The sequence below is a fragment of the Salvia hispanica genome, chromosome 3, assembly GCF_029641045.1.
Source record: "Salvia hispanica isolate PSC_SH4W2 chromosome 3, Shi_PSC_v1, whole genome shotgun sequence".
NCBI lineage: Eukaryota > Viridiplantae > Streptophyta > Magnoliopsida > Lamiales > Lamiaceae > Salvia > Salvia hispanica.
In genome coordinates, this window is record NC_142694.1 from 40126984 (window position 1) to 40148032 (window position 21049).

A 21049-nucleotide genomic window follows, 5' to 3' on the forward strand; every position below is an offset into this window, starting at 1 on the left:
GATGTGCAGAAAAACGACATCCTGTAAGTGCGTGAGGTCGACGAATGACATCAACATCTTTCCAAAAATAACTTTTTACTCATTCTGTCCACCAAAATTCGGCAAGATCTCCTCATCTACTTTTCCTACTCCACTCATCATCCACATCTCACAATACAATAAAATAATTCATCATCACTTATTAAAATTGGTTATAATTATAATATTATTTTATTATATTGTGAGAGGTGGACGAGGAGCGGAGTAAGAAAAATGGATGAGGAGATCCTACTTTACCCATTTTATCACTTTCTTTTTTATACTTAAGCAATTTTCTATTAAAACTCGTTATCTATCTATGTGACAATTTTTTATGGATGAAGAGAGTGTAGAATATAAGGATCATAATCGTAAAAGGAATAAGAAATATATTAAATTATAATTATAAAAATATTGCATAAGCCATATTTAACATGTTAAGTGAATATTGTAAGTTAACTATCTAAGGGGGTTAAAAGAATTTTAGAGAAATTTTATTTATTAGTGGGGACTGGGGTCACCTAACTATTCGATAGATGGGGTTTAGCCGTTTAGCTAAACGTTGGTTATAGCCTGTAGGTTACTAACTTTCAGTACCTTAATAAAAATATCGATCTATTTCAACAACCAACATAAGTTAAACAATTAAGAAATTGTCTAGTCTCGTACACAAACCATTTTTATTGCACTCGCTTAATACGTGTGGTTTTAATAATAGTGATAAAACAATTTTCTCTCTCCAATTAAAATATTCAACTTTTTTCTCTATCCGTTTATCATTTACGCACACATTTTCGCTCTCCAATTAAACACACGTAGTAACAAACAAATCCTAAGATCTCATGTCGACTAAGAAATGGTTCATCTTAGCCTAGACGGAGGGACGGTTTTGTTTTTTGGATATAAAATACAACAATTTTAATCAAATTAATTACCCGGTGTTTTGTTTAGTTTAATTTGTTGCTTTAAATAATCTTCCCTGCCGGCTATTCTTCCCTGTGTCGGCTAAGATATATTTCGTCTCGTGAGACATTCCAAAAAAGAAAATGTGTTCTAAGCGGGGTGGAGGAAATATAAGAATCGAATACCTAATGTTATTTAGAAAATCATTTGGGGGAATTTTTATTCTTTTTATTTCGTCGTTAGCAGTTTACTTATTCAATAAATCTTGTGTCGTACCCTTCTAATAACTGGTTTCTATCTTCGCATTTAGACTTCTTAGACTTACAGTAGAATTTTACAAAATTCATACTAATACATAATTGCACCAAGTGTGCTTAGTGACAAACACGGGTACACGGACCAAATACGGGCATTGAATAAACCCGAAAATCTTATTCATTTTATATCAATGTACTTGTGAGTTTGGGACATGATCAAGTAGCCATAACATCTTCACCAAGAAGCTTGTCGCAATTGGATCGCATCAACTGAAAGAAACGTTCGTCAACGACATTAATCCAAGCTTCGATTCCGTCTCCAGCCGGAGCATCCATGAGCAGCACTAGGTTCATGTACGGAAAGCTGGTGCAAACCCTAGCCGGCTTCCCCCAACCGAAATCCGCCTCGTACAACCCGAACCTCACCCAACTGCTAAAAGCACAGCTCCTCGGCTTATTAAATTCACCAATGGTTTCATCCAGCATTTGCAGCATTTTTTCATTATTCATAACCCCTTTCATGAAATCATCGCCCACTCCTCGTATGGCTGCCCTCAATCTCGACACGACGTCTTCGCCTAACGAAAGAGCCTCAGCTACCCCCGCGACGCAGTTCCCGAAGTGCGATCTGGCAGCCCTACTCTAGGGCGCAGGTTCACCGCATGAGCAGCGGGGAACGAAGTTGTTCCCGTCCCCGTCCCGGCCTTTATGTGCGCGGCGACGAAGCTCCGCCACATGAGAGCGGAGACGGCTTCCACCCTAGTTGGGTCCTTTACCGAGCTTCTTGAAGCTTCCAGCTTCCTGATCCTCTCCACCTTCTCCTTGTCGAAAACCAACCTCCTCGTTGCAATTTTCTCTCTCGGGACTCCATAAGACAACGAGGGCCGAGGCGAGTGCAAGGGCGGGAAATGGAGCGCCAGGTCGAAGGAGGGGTGGACGCTGCGCAGTGAAAACTTATTTAAAATAAGAACTTTGAGAATTGAAAATCATATCAAGTACTCCCTCGTCCATGATTAGGACTCTTATCTACATTATTCTCTATCTTACTTTATCATTTCTCCACTTTAACTATTTATTACTCCATCCGTTTCTTCATAGTTGAGGCGGAACTTTTCGGCACGAAGTTTTAGAAATGAATGTTGGGTGTGTTAAATAAATAGATAAAAAAGTAAGAGAGAGGAAAAGGTAGAGAAAATAAAATAGAGAGAATAAAGTAAGAGAGAGTAAAGTTATAAAGAGAAAAAAGTTACTACCATATATGGAAATGAATCAACTATGAAGAAACTTTCCAAAACAGAAAAATGACTCAACTATGGCGAAACGGAGGGAGTATCATTTTTACAAAACAAGTGCAAAAAAGTGACCGGGACTATTATTCGTGGACGGAGGGAGTAGTACTACCTCCGTTCACTCATCGTTGAGGCAAAAAATTTCGACAAGGAGTTTAAGAAATGGACGTTTGGTGTATTAAGTAGATAGATAAATACAAAGTCGGATAGATAAAAAAAAGCGAAGAGAGTAAAGTAAGTAAGAGGGAGAAAAATTGTTACTCCCTCCGTCCCCCATTACTTGACACAGTTTGCCATTTTGGTCCGTCCCCCATTACTTGACACACTTCACTTTTTCCATTTTTGGTAGTGGACCCCATATTCCACTAACTCATTCCTACTCACATTTATTATAAAACTAATACTTTAAAAGTAGGACTCACATCCCACCAACTTTTTCAACACTTTCCATTACATTTCTTAAAACCCGTGCCGGGTCAAACCGTGTCAAGTAATGGGGGACGGAGGGAGTATAATATATAGAAATGACTCAATTATGAGAGAACTTCTCAGAATAGAAAAATGACTCAACTATGAGGGAACAGAATGAGTAAATTAATATTAGTTGGTATTACGAAACAAATCAGTTTCTAATATTCACTCAGGAACTGATATTGTGTCAGCAAATGATATTCATGAATCAACTAATAGATATTGAGTCAGGAATGGATATCTGATAAGTATGTTTTGCAATGTGAACTGATATTATTGTATTTTCAAACTGGTATAGTTCTGTGTTTAGACTTTAAAAAAAAAAAATTAAACGAACCATCTCTTAGGGAGCAAGAGGCCAACCTTAAGTGTGTCTGCCTACGGGAGGGGTGGATGATTCCAGAAGCTTCCCCACGGCAGGTCTCCCCCCACGCGCGGACGAACGCCGCTGCAGACGACCCATCCGCGAGCTTATGCGACAAAAGCACGCCAACGGCAAATCCTCCACACTCGAAGAAACTAATCTTCACGGACAGGTTTCGGGTTTCGGTCCCATCCGCCGCGGGGGATAACTGCTTCACCATTTCCTCAAAATTAGGGTTTTGTGTGAAGTGTGAGAGGGGAGCATGAACCCGGGCTTCGACAAACTCGGCGCCCTTGTCGTCGCAATCCACGTGCGAGTTTTGTACGAGTGTGCCTGCAATGGGGTAGAAGATGGTTAGGGTCTCCGACAAAGACTGTCTCAGACGTTTGGAGATTTCTTGTTGCGACGCAGATTGATTGTTTTCATATAAGAAAATTAAGGGAATGTATATTAGTGGTTGCAATTGATCAAGAATTGAGAGTTCGTGGATTTTGGAAGCGAGTGGAGTTGGTGATGATGGTTTTACTATATGGTTTGTGATGTTTTTCTGTGCCATTTTTGTTACATTAATTTTCATGTCAATGCTTTTGATATTTGTAGGAATGTTAGAAGTCATTCAATAATGTTTATCTTGAATGGTAGTACATTAATAATAATTAACACTCCAGCCGTCCTATAAAATGTAGGTTTCTTATAAAATGTACTCCCTCCGTCTCATAAAAGTTGAGACAAAACTTTTGGGCACGGAAATTAAGAATTTATATTAAATAAATAGGAGAGATAGAAAAAAAAGTAAGAAAGATAAAAGAGAATAAAGTAAATGATAGAATAAAGTAAGAGTGATTAGATGTTTTGTCTTTTGTTAAAAAAGGAAATGACTCAACTTTGTTGGAACGGACTAAAAAGGAATACGATTCAACTTTTATTGGACGGAGGGAGTACGTTTCTTAAGAGCGTATGCAGCATGAATTTATATAGAGAGGGCAAAGTTAGACATCGACAAAATTTACGAGTTTTAATAGTGAGAAATTTAACAAATTAATTTTATTATGTATAATTTATATATATGTGATGAAATTTGAGGTGGGGTTTTTGTGGCGGCCCAGTAGCGATGTGTATTTGAGAAAACCGGCAATGTATGCGCGCCGCCCAACGATTGATGAATATTCATGAGGTGTCAAACGCTGGCTGTAGCCTAGGTTACTAACTTTCATTTTCTTATTAAAAATATCGATCTATTTCAACAACCACCATAAGTTAAACAATGAAGGAATTGTCTTTTTCTCAATTCTACCAATAAAAAAAATGAAGGAATTGTCAAAAGTGTGCGAGTTGGTCAAGCGATAAAGAAGTTAATACTTGAGGCCATGAGACCAAAGGTCCCAAGTTTGAGTCCTCTGCAGAGAGTGGCCTTTAAATTTAAAGTCATTTATCCATCTAAAAAAATAAAGAAATTCTCAAGTACTACATCTCTTACACAAACCATTTTTATTGCACTCACTTAATACGTGTGGTTTTAATAATAGTAGTCCCTCCGTCTTAGTTAAGACTGCACACTTTCCTTTTTAGTTTGTCTCAATTAAAATAGACACATTTCTATTATTGGAAACAATAAAATAATTTTCTCTCTCCAATTAAAATATTCAATTTTCTTTCTCTCTCTATTTAATATTTACGCACACATTTTCTCACTCCAATTAAGCAATTAACAAACAAATTCTAAAATCTCACGTCAACTAAGAAATGGTTCATCTTAACCAGATCGAAGGGAGTAACATTTAGCATACAATCTTGAGGGGGGCGAATCTATTCGATAGAAATAGTTTGCAACGTGTAGTGAATAGGGAATGAAAAGTTTTTTTTTTTTTTAACTTCAGTCATGGGTGAAATTCTAATTTCAAAAACAATTTCGTTTGTCACGTTCTTGTTGAAATTTTCTGACCGGAACATGACTAACATCTAAAAGACTAACCAAAAGAATTGATGAAAAATGAAGGTCTATTTTTCCATTAAGGTATTACTACTTTGCAAGCATTCTTTCTCTCTCATAAATCTTACATACAACCTTAAAACTTAAAGGTGTAAGCCAATTGTGGGATGCAAAACCAAATGTTGACATCAATATATATGTTTATAGTATTGATAAAAAAGACTTTACAGGTTGTGTTCTAGGACAGCCTCAGCGCCATTTCTTGAAGAAGTGACCGTTTTTGCGATGCGTTGATGATGTGACTGGTCTCAGCATTGTCGAGGACATCAGCCACGATTGCAGCAGCATGGCCGAGAGGTTCCTCTGCAGCTCGTTTCAACATAAACGCCTGAGAAACACAGTATATGTTAGCGTAACAAGAGAAGGAACGAGGCAGATGGGCTAAACGAAAGAATCAGTCAATACAGAGAGAGAGAGAGAGACCTGTCCGTGATGTGAGATGTTCAATGTACAAGGCTGTTGAAACCATGGTTCCCCATCAACTTGAACTGGGAACCCGGCGAAAAGCTGGATCTTAATCGACCGTCCCTGTGCAAGCCGACGTGCTCGGGATAGGCCAACCTTACATGAATACATTAAGTGGTTTAATATACCTCTCTACATCCCTTATTTGGGAATTTTAGTTTTTGATTTCTAAGATAGATAGATAGATATTTTTATTGATCAATAGGACACTACCTGCAGCTTTCCTAGATGCCACATGCCTGAAATGCTTACGACCTCGAGCATTCTGTCATGCATGGATTGAGGGTCGAAATCATCATAGCTATCGTCTTCATTGTGCCACAAGTCGACGCCACCCATGTAACTTCCAATATTAGCTACAAGGACTCCCTCTGCATCCTTAAAACAAAGAAGACATCAAAATGTCATGTTTCCCACAAAATTCTTGCACTAGCTGATGCCTACACACATTACACGTATATATATGCGCACACTGTCACAAGAAAAGGTATTTAGGATGGAAAAAATGGATAAAGATGCATTTATCAAAGAAATGTACAGCTTTGTCAGTTATTGAGTAATTGAAATATCATGCTCCCACCTCAGGAACCTCGATCTCGACACCATCAACCTCCACCCGGACTTGCCAAGGTAAGTCAGCAAATGTTCGATCCATGATGCTCTTAGCACCTTCTCTAGCATATAGAACCTTATTCATGAACTGCAATAAAACTACAAGTTATTTTTTTCATGTGATAGTAAAACGTGAATAATAAACAAGACAGTACTACACAAAATATGACCGGTTCTCTACTCATCAGCTTGTGCAAAACCAAATAAACGACCAATATGTACAAGTATTTGACGAGGAAAACAAGACTTCCAAATCTAATTTCTTTAATTCCTTAAGAGAATATGTTTCTTGCGAACACTTATTGCAACTGTCAACCTGCCTATGTATTTTACAACTATCATGAGGGGGAGAAGAAAGTTAAAATGAGTATTTTAAAAAATAGGAAGCATATAACCAATATCACCAATAACACGCATCGATTAACAACAGCTAAACACTCTCTATCTTTAACAATGGATTTACCTGATTATAGAACTTCTCTGGATTCTCTTCTCTCAAATTATGGATTTCTAGAGCAACCTTTGCATCACAACCAACACCTATAACAATATTGGAATTGCATTAGTATACAGCACAAATGGATCACAACAGAACGATCGCAAACTTAGTTCCTTTCAAATTCCACCGGAACTCATCTTTAGCAGTAGAAGCATGTAAGTTTCTGAAGCATAAAATGGGCATCATTAAGCATTTTCTAAAATACACTCAACAAAATAAAGAGATTCTAATTCTTCTGATTATAGAGCGTTAGATTGAAAATGGAAATTGTGGTGCATTTTTGAGGAAGTGAAGTTGAAGTCTCAACAGAGGTTGGCACTAAATATGCACACCTAATCAGAGGTTGATGGTACATGATGTGTATCACATAAATTTTGTAAAATGGTAAAATGAAATATAATCTACACATACCAAGATAGTTGTTCATAAACTTAGGGGACTGGAGTGGCTTCCCTTGCTGGTTTGAGATTAATACCTTCCAGCGATCAAGAACAGTTACTGCAGCATGTTCTATGTCATGCAAAAGAGTGTAAAGGCCTGCTCGCCTCTCAAGTAAACCTAGACCAGCTCCCCACAAGAGAACCCGAGCCAAATCATTTCCTGTTCCCGCTGGAAGGATAGCCACTGGTGGAGGAGAGATAAAATTTTGCTTGTCTATGGCATCAAGAACCCAGCCAACAGTGCCATCTCCTCCACAGACTAGAACACGGAAATGCCGAGTCTTTCTAAATAAATAGAGTCCAACTTCTGGCCCCTCTGTTGAGCTTAGTTGACAGACCTATAATCAACATTAGTAGTAAGCGGCAAGATTAGTAGCAGTGGGGGACAACAACAGCACATAATCAAAGGGCTGGCTTCAAGAGGACACGGATATAAACATATGGCTTATGATGTCTTATTGTCTTGTATAATCAACGACGAAACAGAATCATGTAGTATAACTTTATACATAAGCAACCTCCCCAGCCCATCTCTTTTGCACTAGCAAATGTTTGTGCGATAATAACACATTTTCTACTTTCTCACAGCTGATTTGCAAGCAATCGATTAAATAAGGCTTTGCAAATGTGTGTTGAGTCTTCTTTAACTAATTATCCTACTGAATCAGTTTTTACTGTGTCAGTTACACAATGAAGATTCACATTTTTACAAATATTATACTATTATGCAACAGATGCAGCTATATCAGAAGTTTCTCTTATAGAAGCTCTGACCTGTACAGGATTTAGAAGAATGTTCAGTCTTTGCCTGAGCGAATCCCCTTGTTGAGCTCCACTTTTTTTGTTGATAAATACTAGTAAGGGCCTTGCCTCTGGAGGCAAATCGACCAGCTCATATGTCTGTCTCATGCTTACTAAATCATTAGAGTCATTTTGATTTAGTGATGAGCTTCTCTTGAAGCTGGGTATTTTTTCCATCTTGTTTGCTTCTCCATTTTGCCGTTGATTCCCTTCAGGGCTATTGCTGTAATCTTCCATTCTAGAAGTAATACCTTCGTGACTACCATCTGCAGCACTGTCACCAGACATATCACTCATATTGCTTCCATTACCTGTATCAGCAAAGGTCTCGGGTCCATGTCTATGCTTCTTACTCTGACTTCTAATAGTGGCACGTACAGATGATGCAACCTCATTGGCTCCAGCAGTAATGGAGCTTAGAAACCCTCCAGAAGAAGTTCTCTTCAACTGCTTGACATATAATGGCGAAAGAACGAGCCTTTTAAAAGGCCCCAAATCACAAACATCCCCTGTTTCATTAATCATACTGCTGTGGCAGTCGATATGTACAAGGCGTTGACACCATAAGCAACACCATATCGGTGTTCCTTCAAGAAAAGAACCAGTGTACGGCTCCTCGCAATGGCTGCAGAAAGAAGATTCATCTGGCCGGTCTGTTTCCTCTGTCCACTGAACTGCCCATTGATGCAAAACTTGACCACATCCAAACATCGAAACACATTTGCAATCCTTTTGAGCACCAGCAGAGCAGTCCAAGTGAGCTGCTGCACCACATATGCTGCAGTGGTGGATGTAACTATCAGAAGCCACGGGACCAAGAGTCTGTGAAGGAGTGATGGACTCCAAGCATACGCAACAGCTCAAATTTCTACCTCGAGCTACAGATTCCATACTCCAACTGTGCGGAACCTGTGGGACTTTGTTCATTGACTTAGGGTTTTTCTTGGATCTAGCTATGGCTTTCATCCAATTTAAGTTAATATTTCTTCTCCACCGCCAGGCTGAGTAGATTATAGTCAATATTCCTATGATGCTTGCTACAAGGCAAGATATTACAAACATATGATGTTCTTCCATTTCCATTTGATTTTTACTCATCCAGGTAAAAACAAAACCTTCATATTCCCTGTACTCGTTCATTTCTTATATGATATCCACCATCATACTCAATTTATACAAACAATACCACCAGCTAGTTTCAATTGATCAAGATGGAGAAAGCTTTTGCAATCTATGATAATATACTAACACTAGCTAGAAACTGCCCTTTCCAAAAAGAGCCACCTAGTATAAGGTTTTCTTTGTATGTATGAGCTGAAGTTACATCGTGTCTGTCATTCACTCATTCCGGTATCCTCAAAAGTATCTTGTGAGTTGTGAAGCCAATTTAACTGTGAAAAAATGATCAAATATTTAACACATTAATACCTAGACAATTAGTCTAGAGAATTAAAGATTAAAACTTCAATGGATAATCATAACAAGCCTGTGGAACTCTGTACTAACAGATAAAGAATGCACCCGAAAACTAATCATCACACGCCAAATTAAGAGTAAAACACTTAAAGGTTTTTGATTAAATGGGACATGTATAGGACACACTACGGTACATCCTGATGCACAGTGCATCCATCCTAGTTAAATCCTAATTGTGAATAATACATTCTAATTGGGGATTTATGAACTCTAATTAGGGATTGATAGACCCTAATCCTTTTCCATTACTACTTCCTATATGGTTGCTTCCTAACATTCATTGAGTGTGGTTTGTAATTAATACTCCTTCCGTCCCAAGATAAGCGACTCACATTCCTTTTTGGGATGTCTCAAGATAAGTGACTCATTTCCTTTTTTGGTATTCTGTCTCTTACTTTTTCTCTCTACTTTATTAACTCTCTTACTTTATTCACTCTCCACTTTACTAACAAAACCCCATTTTCCTTAAATCTCGTGCCGAAAAGTTTGTGCTCACTTATCTTGGGACGGAGGGAGTATAAGCATTATGTGAGTGCAGATTGTGCAAGCTGCTGCATCGCACCAAAAAATGAACTGAGATTGTCAGTGATAAAAGGTCATAGTTCAAAATCCTTGCGATTCTTCACGAGGAACTACTATTAATTATAGTCACCATAAGATATAATCTCGCAACTGTTTATCCATCTTTTGATTCAAGAAAAGTCAATCGCTGATAAAAAGAATGGAGATTACAGTCTTTGAATGCCTAAAAAACCTCCACTTTCACTTGAATAATTTTAATGAGAACCATATGTATTTTCCAGAAATTTGAATATGTTCAACTGATTTCTACATCTTTCAACTTGATAAATATCACTGTTAATAGTTTAAATCAAGGTAAACTTCCAACAAACCTGAAATCTCAGAATTACTCCACTGAAAATCATATAACAAAGTTACTTCATCCAACTACCTAAATCATATTTTACTCGGATCGCAACTCAACTTATTAGCACAAACAGAAAGCACATAGAAACATTCGAGATCAAAACCGCTACATAAAAACAACTGCAATCAACCTGCCAATCAGCCTCTAAGCCTAATCCAATCATAAAATTAAAACAAAAACTAAAACGCAGCAATTTCTGAACTAAATACACAGTTTAAACTCATAGAAATCGTGCAAAATCATGATCCTCCAATCCCATTCACACAAACCAATATTCACCCCCAAAAAAATAAAACACAAATCCACACATACACGCATTGAGGAGTTCTCTAAAACAGAACAAAAAGCAGGAATTTAACCGGAACAACTCACAAAGAGAACGAGCTCATTATTAACAAATCGCACATCTTTCTCCAGCGACCAAAGAGGCGAAAAAGCGAGCAGATGAAATAGAAGCTTGTAACTTTGTATAAAAACGGTTTGTGTATGCGATTGATTGATTGAATCGATTGATCTGTGATTCTGCTAGCTGAGTGGAGGTGAGTGCAGTGCAGCTCTAATTCGTATCTCTAAATTTGGAAGCCATTTTTGATGGAGAGTGGAAGCACTTTCTAGAGGGAAAAAAACACTTCAAAGAAACTAAAGTATGAATGAATGATTGAAATAAAGTAGATATAATGTTGATTTGAAATGAATAATAGAGTATAAGTTTTTTATTTTTTGTCCTTAATACTTTTTCATTAATCTAGAATGATTGGAATAAAGTAGAAATACAATTTTTTTTAAATGTTCTCTTTATTTTTTAGATTAGAATAATGACGATTTGTAATGAATAGTAGTAGTAGTACGATTAATCCTTATACTTTTTGTTTTATTTATTTTAATCAAGAATGATTGGAAGAGAATTAAAATAATGGTGATTTTAAATGGATTAGTATAATATTATGAAGTAAGTACATTTTTTTTCCTTCTACTTTTTTTTTTATTTTAATCGAGAACTATATGTTCTTTAAATTCATCCCAACCATGTGTTCAGCGTTTTTTTATTAATCAATTATATTTCTATCTTTATTTTAATTAATATACTCTAATAGCTTCACTAATCACTGATAATCTAGTGGAACTCAACAATATGGTCATTAACATTGTTATCACTTGAAATGGGGAAGATTGAAATGAAAATAGTAAAATAAAATTTCGGCATTCATAAATACGTTTGAAGGGACAAAAACAATTCAAAATATATTGTATCGCAAAGTAGAATAAAAGGTTTAAAATTGAAGGGTAGTAGTTTGATTTAATTATCACAATTGGATTAAAGTCCTATTAAAATATAGTCACTTGTATATTAATTTAACTAGTTTCTACCTCCGTGCGATGCACGGCTCAATTAATTTTATGAAAACTAATTTCATATATCACTTTTTGATTACTTGAATTTGAAAACTAAAAAAATCTAAACTTCCAAAACTTAACATATAGTACAAAATATTTACAACAGACATATATACAGACTACATATGTATTTGTTCTAAACTTTTCATCCTATTCTTTTTCACTTCTAGAATTTTCTACTTCTTTCTTATATATTCTATTTATTTCTATATATTTCTACTATAAATTATCTTTAATTTTTAATTACAAAAATTAGACTTATTAGGTATTTGAACACATTCCGTGCAATGAACATGCAAAAATAAGAAGACGATGAAGCGCAACTCAGTTGATAAAACGTTTTTTCTCAATCCAAATATCCAATAGCTTAGGATTTTAAGTCATCACGAGAATAAATAGAGAATCATTATTGATATTTTTTTTAAAAAAAAATTGTAGATTAAGTAGGTTTTTAAAAGCATAAAAAATTTTAAGATAGAGAATTATTATTAATTTATAGTTTGACATTTTGACTTGTTTTTTTAGTGAAATGACTGATTTAAAAAATTTGGCTATTAATTTTTTTTAATAATGTGACCATTACAATTCCTGATGACATGTAAGTTGTGAGATAAAAATGTACATATACAAAAGTTAAGGCTAAAATATAAATTAACTGAATTAAAGGAATTTGATTGTAACCACCCCATTAATTATTTGCTTAAACATGAATTCAAATTTATTTAGAAATTATCCTAAATTGTTATCACAACATTAAAATTTATTTAAATATTAATTAAAATTTATTTTTAAAAAATAGTCACTCCTAAATCTGCAATAATTCAAATTCATACCTAGAATTCATAAATATTTAAATATAGACCAAAACTCGTCTTTTATATAGTTATAAATACTATTTCTATAAATCACTTAGGGCGGTGGAGCGAATAAATCCATAATAAAAGAACCGCACTCCCATATTTATTTTGTAAATTCAATCAATCTAGTGTAATTAATTAAGTCCTAGTTATAGAATATTAATATTCTAATTATAAATTAATAATATTAGTTCAAATTATAAAAGCCTGATTAAAAACATAGTAATATAAAGTTTAACTAATTTGACTAATAATTATGATTAAAAATATTCACTAACCTTAAATATGAGTCTACTACATAGTGTTATATATATGGCCCCAATCTAATGCAGTGAACCAAACCCTAGGTATATATTTTGCACATACTAAAAAATTAACTCAGATGAAACAATTCTTTTCAGCACAAAAAATTTATATTATTTATTGAGTTAATGATACTACTAAAAATACAACAGAAAAGAGAAAAGAGTCAATCAACTTAGGACACCCTATCCTAACAAAAATACGAATCAATTGACTATAAATGAGAGGAATAACATTATTATTATACTCCCTCGGTCCCGCTTTAGCAGTCCCATTGACTTTTCTGCACTCGTTTTGTAAAAATGATAATAAATAGTTAAAGTGGAAAAATAATAAAGTAAAAAAGAGAATAATGTAGATTAGACTCTTCTCTATATTTTTTTACTTTATTATTTCTCTACTTTAATTATTTATTATCATTTTTACAAAATGAGTGTAGAAAAGTCAATGTGACTGCTAAAATGGGACGGAGGGAGAATAATTTTGGTATGTTTACACAAACAAGTCAGTTTCAATGAATTAATTACTTTATTCAAAATATAATAATCAGTTAGTAATTTTTTTCCAACATATATTCACTTTCCTAGTTGGCATTTTTCTGTGAATAGTACTAGTAGACTAACCTTCAAAGGTTAAAAACTCAAAATAACTACAGAGTACACACACTACACACACTAAAGTGATAGTACCAAATTATCCTCAACGTTTAATTACAAGCAAAAGAAGCATAACAGTTCAAAAATAAAAAACATAGGCCCTTCTAACAAAGCTAGAAGCAAAAGTATATTCAACCACAATTCATCAGCAAACTCTCATCTTGGATTTTGAGTTGGCGTTACACATGTTCCTCCATTTATCTTTTAGGTCTACGGGAGTACGACTTGGATGGAACGTAAGTTTACCCTCTTCCAAAATCGTTGTCCATGGGATGTTAAAACCAGTGTGATGATGTTTGTGCACCCCCTCCTGTTACAAAGCAATTTGAGAATCACAAACATAGGACCCCGAAACAAGAACATTATAATAAACAACTTGTAGAAGGCCAGGCTCTAGCAATTAAAAATCTGAAAAGATATCATAATTTGAACAATCTTTCCACAGACTGAGCTCTTGCTCTGAGTAGGGCTGAATCACCGAATATCAGGAATTGCCATCGTTTTCTTCGTAAGTTCAAGATTGTCACATCCAACTCACAACGGAAATTTAGCTCCAGTAGGGACTCGTGTTAAAATGCAGGAAGCATGGTAGAATAGAGCATATTATATCGAAGCAGTCTTACCAATGGCTAAATGAATAGGCAGGACTGTAATGATATAAGCTGTATATGCATTCTCAAGCGTAGGGTATACAGTATACTGGAATCTTGGTGACTTCGAGAACAAAACCGATTATGATAAAAAATTAAAAAAAAAAACATAGAAAGACGAAGACCAGAAGAAACATTAATTTACATTAAGCTCTATGAAATGCCAATGTTGAACTCAAATGTTGAATAAAGTTATGCCACATAAATTCTACCTTCAATTTGTCTTCTTCTTCACTTGTCCACAGGAGTTTTCGCCTCTTCAATTGAGGAATTGCTGGGTGCAAGCTGCAAAAGGAAACAAAGATCAGCCTCACTCTTTTACTATCTTCATATGTGGAAAATTACTACATGTGGCATCCCAAAGCATATTTGATTTGAGTCACGGACTACCATCATCATACTTTCTACTTTGAGTACTAAAGAGAGAGCCATAGTCCCTGTCTTCTAAAACACGTGTTAAAATATCTTTTCATCATGAGCACAAGAAGACAGCCCTTGATAGGAATTAGAGGCGCTTTGGCTTGGGAGCAGATTCATCTTCTGCCAGATTATTGTGTTGTCACACTGACCATTTCTGCAGCTAAAAATCCTGAGAGATCCTATTTACTCTTGCATTTCCCTTTCATTTTCTTTTTCAATTTTTTACGTTCTAAAAGATGAAATGAAAATTACATACCATATTATTCATCTCAAATTTTAAAAGTAAAATTCAACACAAAACTATGGACCTTATAACTATAAACTGAAGAAAATGTCGTCTAGATGATATATATAGGAAGAAAATAACTTACTTTTGCCTTTTTTGTTTTTGAAACCTTAAACGACGCTTGGAAGGTCCAGAATCCTCATTCTCTTCTTCAGATAAGTCATCTGCATAATTTGATTGAGAGCTTTGTGAGCATAAATGCTCACAAGGTAAATTTTTTTCTGGTGGGCGTGGAACTCCCTTTTTGAATCTGACATCAGCATGCTTTGCACTCCCACTTGTCTCTGAGGCCACAGTTTCACTCGGAGAGTTACGAACTGCCTCTGCAGCAATGGGTTTCGGTCTGCAACCTGCCAGGCGTTGGGATTTTTGCCTAGATCCTTCCATATCTTGCTTAACCGTTTTAAAACTATGAACTAATTTATCAGTTGAGTCTGCTGTTTTTCTTCCAAATGGAGGGTTGAAATCAGCATGCAACTTTGAATTCCCTGCCTGCTCATATTCCAGGTCCAGCAATACCTTCTCCACAATATTTATTTCTTTCGGTTCATTACTTTTAGGCAACCCTTCATTTTGTTTCAAACAATTTCCATCCATCCCAACTGATTTACAGGTCTGTATGTTTGGTTCATTTTGCGGCCCCAAGGAAAAAAATGTTGCAAGGTCCTTTCTTGCCAAGAAGGCAGATTTCTTAACTTCCATATACTTGGATATCGACCGAGAATATGCACAAAACGGGCAGTAAAATGTCTCCCTTGTGTCAAAGCTCACATCTGAATCCAAACAACTCTCATGAATCATTAAAGGGCACGCAGGAGAAATACAAGACAACATTTGTCCAGATTCTCCACCCATGTGACATTTCATACAAAAATGTAGTTCTCTTCCATCGTTTGTTGCTAATGAATTTTGACTACATGTCAAATGATAGCTCAAATATGTTTCCTTCTGAGTGGAAATAGCTGCCTCCTCGTCCTGATATCCATCATCATCACTGGAAATATGTACACCAGCTTCAGCTTCACCAACAGTTCTGACAGTTCTATGAACATTTTGGTCATCCTTATAAATGTCCTCGTGAATCGATGTGAGCCCATGGAAACCTTTCATGTCATTTTCCCTGGTTTCATCCTCGTTATTTTGCATTGCGACATCAAAATTTTCATTCAGTACTCCAGTACCACGATGGGGCAAAACGTGAAGGTCCTTTATTGAATTACCCTGGCTATTACCATTCCCAGCAGATCCATTTTGCTTCATGACCTCTACACAAGTTTCTTTCTCTAAGCTGCACTTTTCTTTACTGTATCTTTTAGATGCATCTGCTAAAAGATTTTGAGCTCCACTATTAGTTGTTTCCAAAGAATCTTGGCTGGAAGTGCACTGAAGACTGTGCAAAGCCTTTTGCTTCCTAGCAGTGTCAGTCTTGCCATCATCGTTACCATCATTATCATCAGAAACATGAGATTTTTCTTCCACTGCATCAACATTTTCCATATGTAGCTCAAGTCCACCATTGACATCATCATTAGTTGTTTTGAGGTCATGGGCTTCATTCTTGCCACCTTCTTCTTCAATGTTCAGTTCTTGCCTCTGCTGCTCCTCAGGTTTGTTATTCCGTCCATTGTCACAATGAGAAACCTTATTCTTCTTGACGGGGCTTACGCGGGTTATACACAACTGTTCAGCTGGACCTTCATTCGATCTCTTTTTCCTCGGTACTAAGTTTTCATCAGGCAAATCCCTCGGCAAAGGGCTACCATCATCAGTGTGGCTTTCGGCTCCAGGCGAACTTCCATAGCAATTACCATCTTCTGCCGGGGCTTGAGGCTCCGCATGACTCCCAACTGGCAAACCACTTTGTTCTCTTATATATGACGGAATAGATGGGCTTCCTGTAAGAATTGCATCCTTCAGCTGTTTAACGAAAAGCATAGGAAAAAATAGACCAGACTTAGTCAACTCAACATTATTTCAGTATTCTTGCAACATCAAGTCATGTAATGTAGCTCCGTTCACCTGTTTCAGAGCATATCTAGGCAAGTTAGATTTTTGATGCTCTATGAAGGGCTTGAGATCCCACTTCGATATCTCTGGTCCAGCAGCTTTCAGATCCGATAAAGATTTCTGGCAATATGAACATAATTCATCATCACCGAAGCTTCTCAAATAATTTGAACTCTCTAAAACTGAGAAGTACCTCGCTCAATATTTGTCGCAGTACATCTTCGCAACGGTCAGATGGATCAATAATAACTTTTTCCCTCGAGGCAGACGATACAGAATTTGCACAAGCTCCATGAATGGATAAACTCTCTAGAAATTTCAGTGACCCCCGTTCCCTTGCATTTTTCCCAATATCCTTGCTAATTTGTGGTGTCTTCCTAAGCAAATCTATGAACATGAACACACAAAAAATCATGTGTCTTTACCAAAGCCATTAATTATAATTTTCAAAAAAGCAAAATTCACTGCTATGGTTACCTAGTAAAAGAGATGCCTCCACACGATTAGAGCATGCCAATGCCTCGAAGCACCATATATACGGAAGAAGAGACGATCCACAGTCCATTAAGTTTTGCTTCAAAGATTCAAATCATGATACCCTGCTATCGGTAGGTCGTTTTTAGCATCAATTTAGCATCGAATTTGCTCCGAAAAGGTTGTCACTACACAATTGAGAGTTTTTTTTTTAATTTGTCATTCAAATTTTGGATAAACAAGGATTTAATCGAACTTTGTGATTTTAAAGGCAATTAACCAAAAAAGGAAGATTCAGGGTCGGCCATTGTACCTTTCCTTCCCTTCTGCGGTGATTGTTGAAATAGCACTGAAATTCTAGAAGAAAGTGCGCCAAACATTCTCCATATTAAAAGAGAGCAATGAGATTGATTGAGGTTTTGAGAAACGTAAAGAAGGAAAAGAGTGGCAGTGAAGAAGATGAATTTTCAAAGGGTTTTAATATTGGGCAATATGCTGCAATCATTCCAATGAGTTAATTTTCGAGGTTAAAGTTGAAAGGGTTTTTAAATTTTTTATTCCTTGTCTACGAAAAATATGGCCGAAGTTAAGGTTTACTCCCTCCCGTCCGCCGTTAGGAGTCCCATTTGTGGGCGGCACGAGTTTTAAGAAATATTAAGAAAAATGGGTAATAAAAAATTAATGGAATAGGGGTTCCACTTGTATATATTAATTTTAAATAAAATGTGAGTGAAATGAGTTAGTGGAAGATGGGACCTTATTATCATTTATGGTAAAAGTGAACCAGGACTCCTATTCGCGGACGGACTAAAATGGAAAAACGGGACTCCTATTCGCGGACAGAGGGAGTACATTTTTAGAATATTTTTATTTAATTTTATGTGATAATACTATCAAAATTTTAATGGATAAATCAATTTAAATTTAAAGGCAAGGATTCAAATCTAACATTTTTGGTCTTAAGCATCACCTCTTTACTACTTGGCCAATTTACACATATAATTCTGTCAATTTTAATTTTATAAATTTTAATGTGAAATTGGTTAGTATGAAAGAGAAAGAAAAAAAAATAGAATTAGTGAATATTGAGATCCCCTTATTAGAAGTGTAACTTGTGACGAAAAAACGTTTCCAATAAAGTGAATTAGCTTGTATACTAAAATAGATTATTTTTTAAGGAGGAATAAAGTAATTATTACTCCATTGCGTGCCATAAATGTTGCAACATTATAGTTTGAAGCATGACGATGGTATTATGTCATGCGTCTATTAATATTTATGAAATTAGATATCTTAAATTAAGCTTGCAATTATTAGTTGTGAATTATTTTACTACTACTACTCTATTTGTACCCAATAACATGGAATACTTTTTTTCCGGCTATGCAATTATTTTATGTCAAGTGAAAAGATAATAAAATAGGATATAGAATAAGGTAGAAAGTGAAAAGATCAAAAGACAAAATATATTTTCATTTTATTTTCATACTTCAATTATCACACCCTTCATCCCAAGTTAATCTGACGGTTTTCATCATCTCATATTGTGACATGGTTAGATGTCATCTTCAGGTACTCCTAATCATGAATTGTTGCCGAAAGTTGGTATTCCAGTGATGTTGTTAAGGAATATAGATCTTTCTCATTGTTTGTGTAATGACACCCAATTGATTATTACACATTCAGGTGACTATGTTTTAGAGGGACAAGTATTGGCTGGTCATAATGTTGGTCTTACGGTGTTGATTCCTCGAATGACTTTAATACCATCTGATCCATCGTTGCCATTCAAATTCCAACGACGACGATTTTTATTAACTGTGTCTTATGCAATGGCTATTAACAAAAGTCAAGGTCAATCGCTTTCACATGTTGGATTGTTTCTAAAAAAGCCCGTCTTCAGTCATGGACAACTGTATGTTGCTGTATCCGAGTCACAAGTCGTGATAGTTTGAAGATATTAGTGTGTAAATATGATATTGATAGGAGTGAGATTCTACTACTAACTAGTATTATCACCCGTGCTATGCACGGGACATAAGACTTTCAAATAATGAAGAGAAATTCTAAGATCAGTGGAATAAAATAAAAAGAGGATAAAGAGAGTATAATGATGATTAGAGTTAAAAATATGTGTTAATTAAAATAAGTATTCATAATATTATAAATAATTAAAAATATTATAAACAATAACAAAAAAAAAATATGTACTTCTCTCAACCTACTCTAAATGAAACATTTCAGATTCGGCAAACAATTTTATACAGTTTTTATTTCTGATATGAGTGGAATAAAATTAAATAAAACAAATGACAAAGAAAAGATATGACTAATGATCAAAGAGTATGAGTTAAGTGTAATAATATATACACATAAAAGACGCGACTAAGTATCAAAGAGAAAAAAAACATATAGTTTGAATAAATAAACAATTTAATAATTTTACATGTCATATGGTGAACATCAAAATCTTGTCACCAAAATAAATTATTTTACATAATCGTATTTTAGTGAACCATAATATACTTAGAAAAATATTTATAACACAATTAAATAATATGACATTTCATCTAACGTATTTCTTCTGTGTATATGATACTCCCCCGTCCCGCTTTAGGAGTCCCGTTTGATCAATTTCGGGCATCCCGCTTTAGGAGTCCCGTTTGATCAATTTAAGGCGTCCCGCTTTAGGAGTCCCGGTTGAGATAAACTAATACAAAATGCCTACAAAGTAAATAAAAAAAATGTTAAAAGTGGGTCCCAACATTCACTACAATATTTATTTATTACACACTCAATTAAAAAAGTGGGTCCCATCATCCACCACAATATTTATTTATCATACACTCATACACTCATACACTTTCTTAAAACATGTGTCCGACTCAATCGAGACTCTTAAAGCGGGACAGAGGGAGTATTTATTTTTAATTAATGTCCTACATGACACCATATTATCATATGTTCATCTCAATATTTATTTTAAATTATAAATTATTAGTATTTAACTTATGATGTCATAACTTTCATATGTCACATATTAGATTAAGCCGACGTGAGCAAATGAATACTCAAGTAAGTTTTTCCACAATTAATAAATTCGCTTTTTCTCAAATTAAATTCAATACATGATAATATTCATAAATATAATATTTTGAGAAGCATAAAAAAAGAAATACTCATTCTGTCCCATTAAAAGTGAAACGTTTTTCTTTTTAGATTGTCCCATTAAAAATGAAACATTTTCTAAAATAAAAATAATTTTATATCTATTTGTCTCTCTCTTACTTTACTCTCTCTCTCTTTAACTTACAAAACAACACCACATTAACATTAACATTAACATTAAATCTCATGTCAAAAGCAAATGTTTCATATTTATCGAAACGGAGGAAATATGATCCAAAGTTGTAGAATATATAACACTATCCAAGTATAATAAATCCAAATCAACTCAATTATAACTATACATACTAATTTTAGTAATT

At 35.1% G+C, this 21049-nt stretch overlaps 2 protein-coding genes and 1 pseudogene across 4 annotated transcripts; all 3 read right to left on the reverse strand.

Annotated features, from left to right (window-relative positions):
- Positions 1-1318: 1318 nt before the first annotated feature.
- LOC125209975 (vinorine synthase-like) lies at positions 1319-3858 on the reverse strand (annotated as a pseudogene). The gene is made up of 2 exons (XR_016137411.1): positions 3302-3858; positions 1319-2117 (listed from the first exon to the last, which is right to left on the reverse strand). The product of XR_016137411.1 is annotated as a vinorine synthase-like (transcript).
- Positions 3859-5282: 1424 nt separating this feature from the next.
- LOC125214939 (diacylglycerol kinase 1-like) lies at positions 5283-11157 on the reverse strand. Its single transcript, XM_048116177.2, has 8 exons — positions 10886-11157; positions 8083-9500; positions 7280-7646; positions 6833-6909; positions 6338-6457; positions 5971-6135; positions 5716-5853; positions 5283-5620 (listed from the first exon to the last, which is right to left on the reverse strand). The coding sequence occupies exons 2-8, from the start codon at positions 9247-9249 to the stop codon at positions 5471-5473; spliced, it is 2184 nt and encodes a 727-aa protein (XP_047972134.1). The 5' UTR covers positions 9250-9500; positions 10886-11157; the 3' UTR covers positions 5283-5470.
- A 2581-nt stretch (positions 11158-13738) lies between these two features.
- Positions 13739-18037, reverse strand: LOC125215704 (uncharacterized). 2 transcript variants are annotated; one of them, XM_048117216.2, is made up of 7 exons: positions 17875-18037; positions 17565-17686; positions 17281-17474; positions 17100-17207; positions 15166-16997; positions 14587-14659; positions 13739-14034 (listed from the first exon to the last, which is right to left on the reverse strand). In XM_048117216.2, the coding sequence occupies exons 2-7, from the start codon at positions 17650-17652 to the stop codon at positions 13870-13872; spliced, it is 2460 nt and encodes an 819-aa protein (XP_047973173.1). In that variant the 5' UTR covers positions 17653-17686; positions 17875-18037; the 3' UTR covers positions 13739-13869. The 2 variants fall into 2 exon arrangements, with proteins under 2 accessions (XP_047973173.1, XP_047973172.1); XM_048117215.2 differs by having other exon boundaries at positions 17565-17749.
- Positions 18038-21049: the final 3012 nt, after the last annotated feature.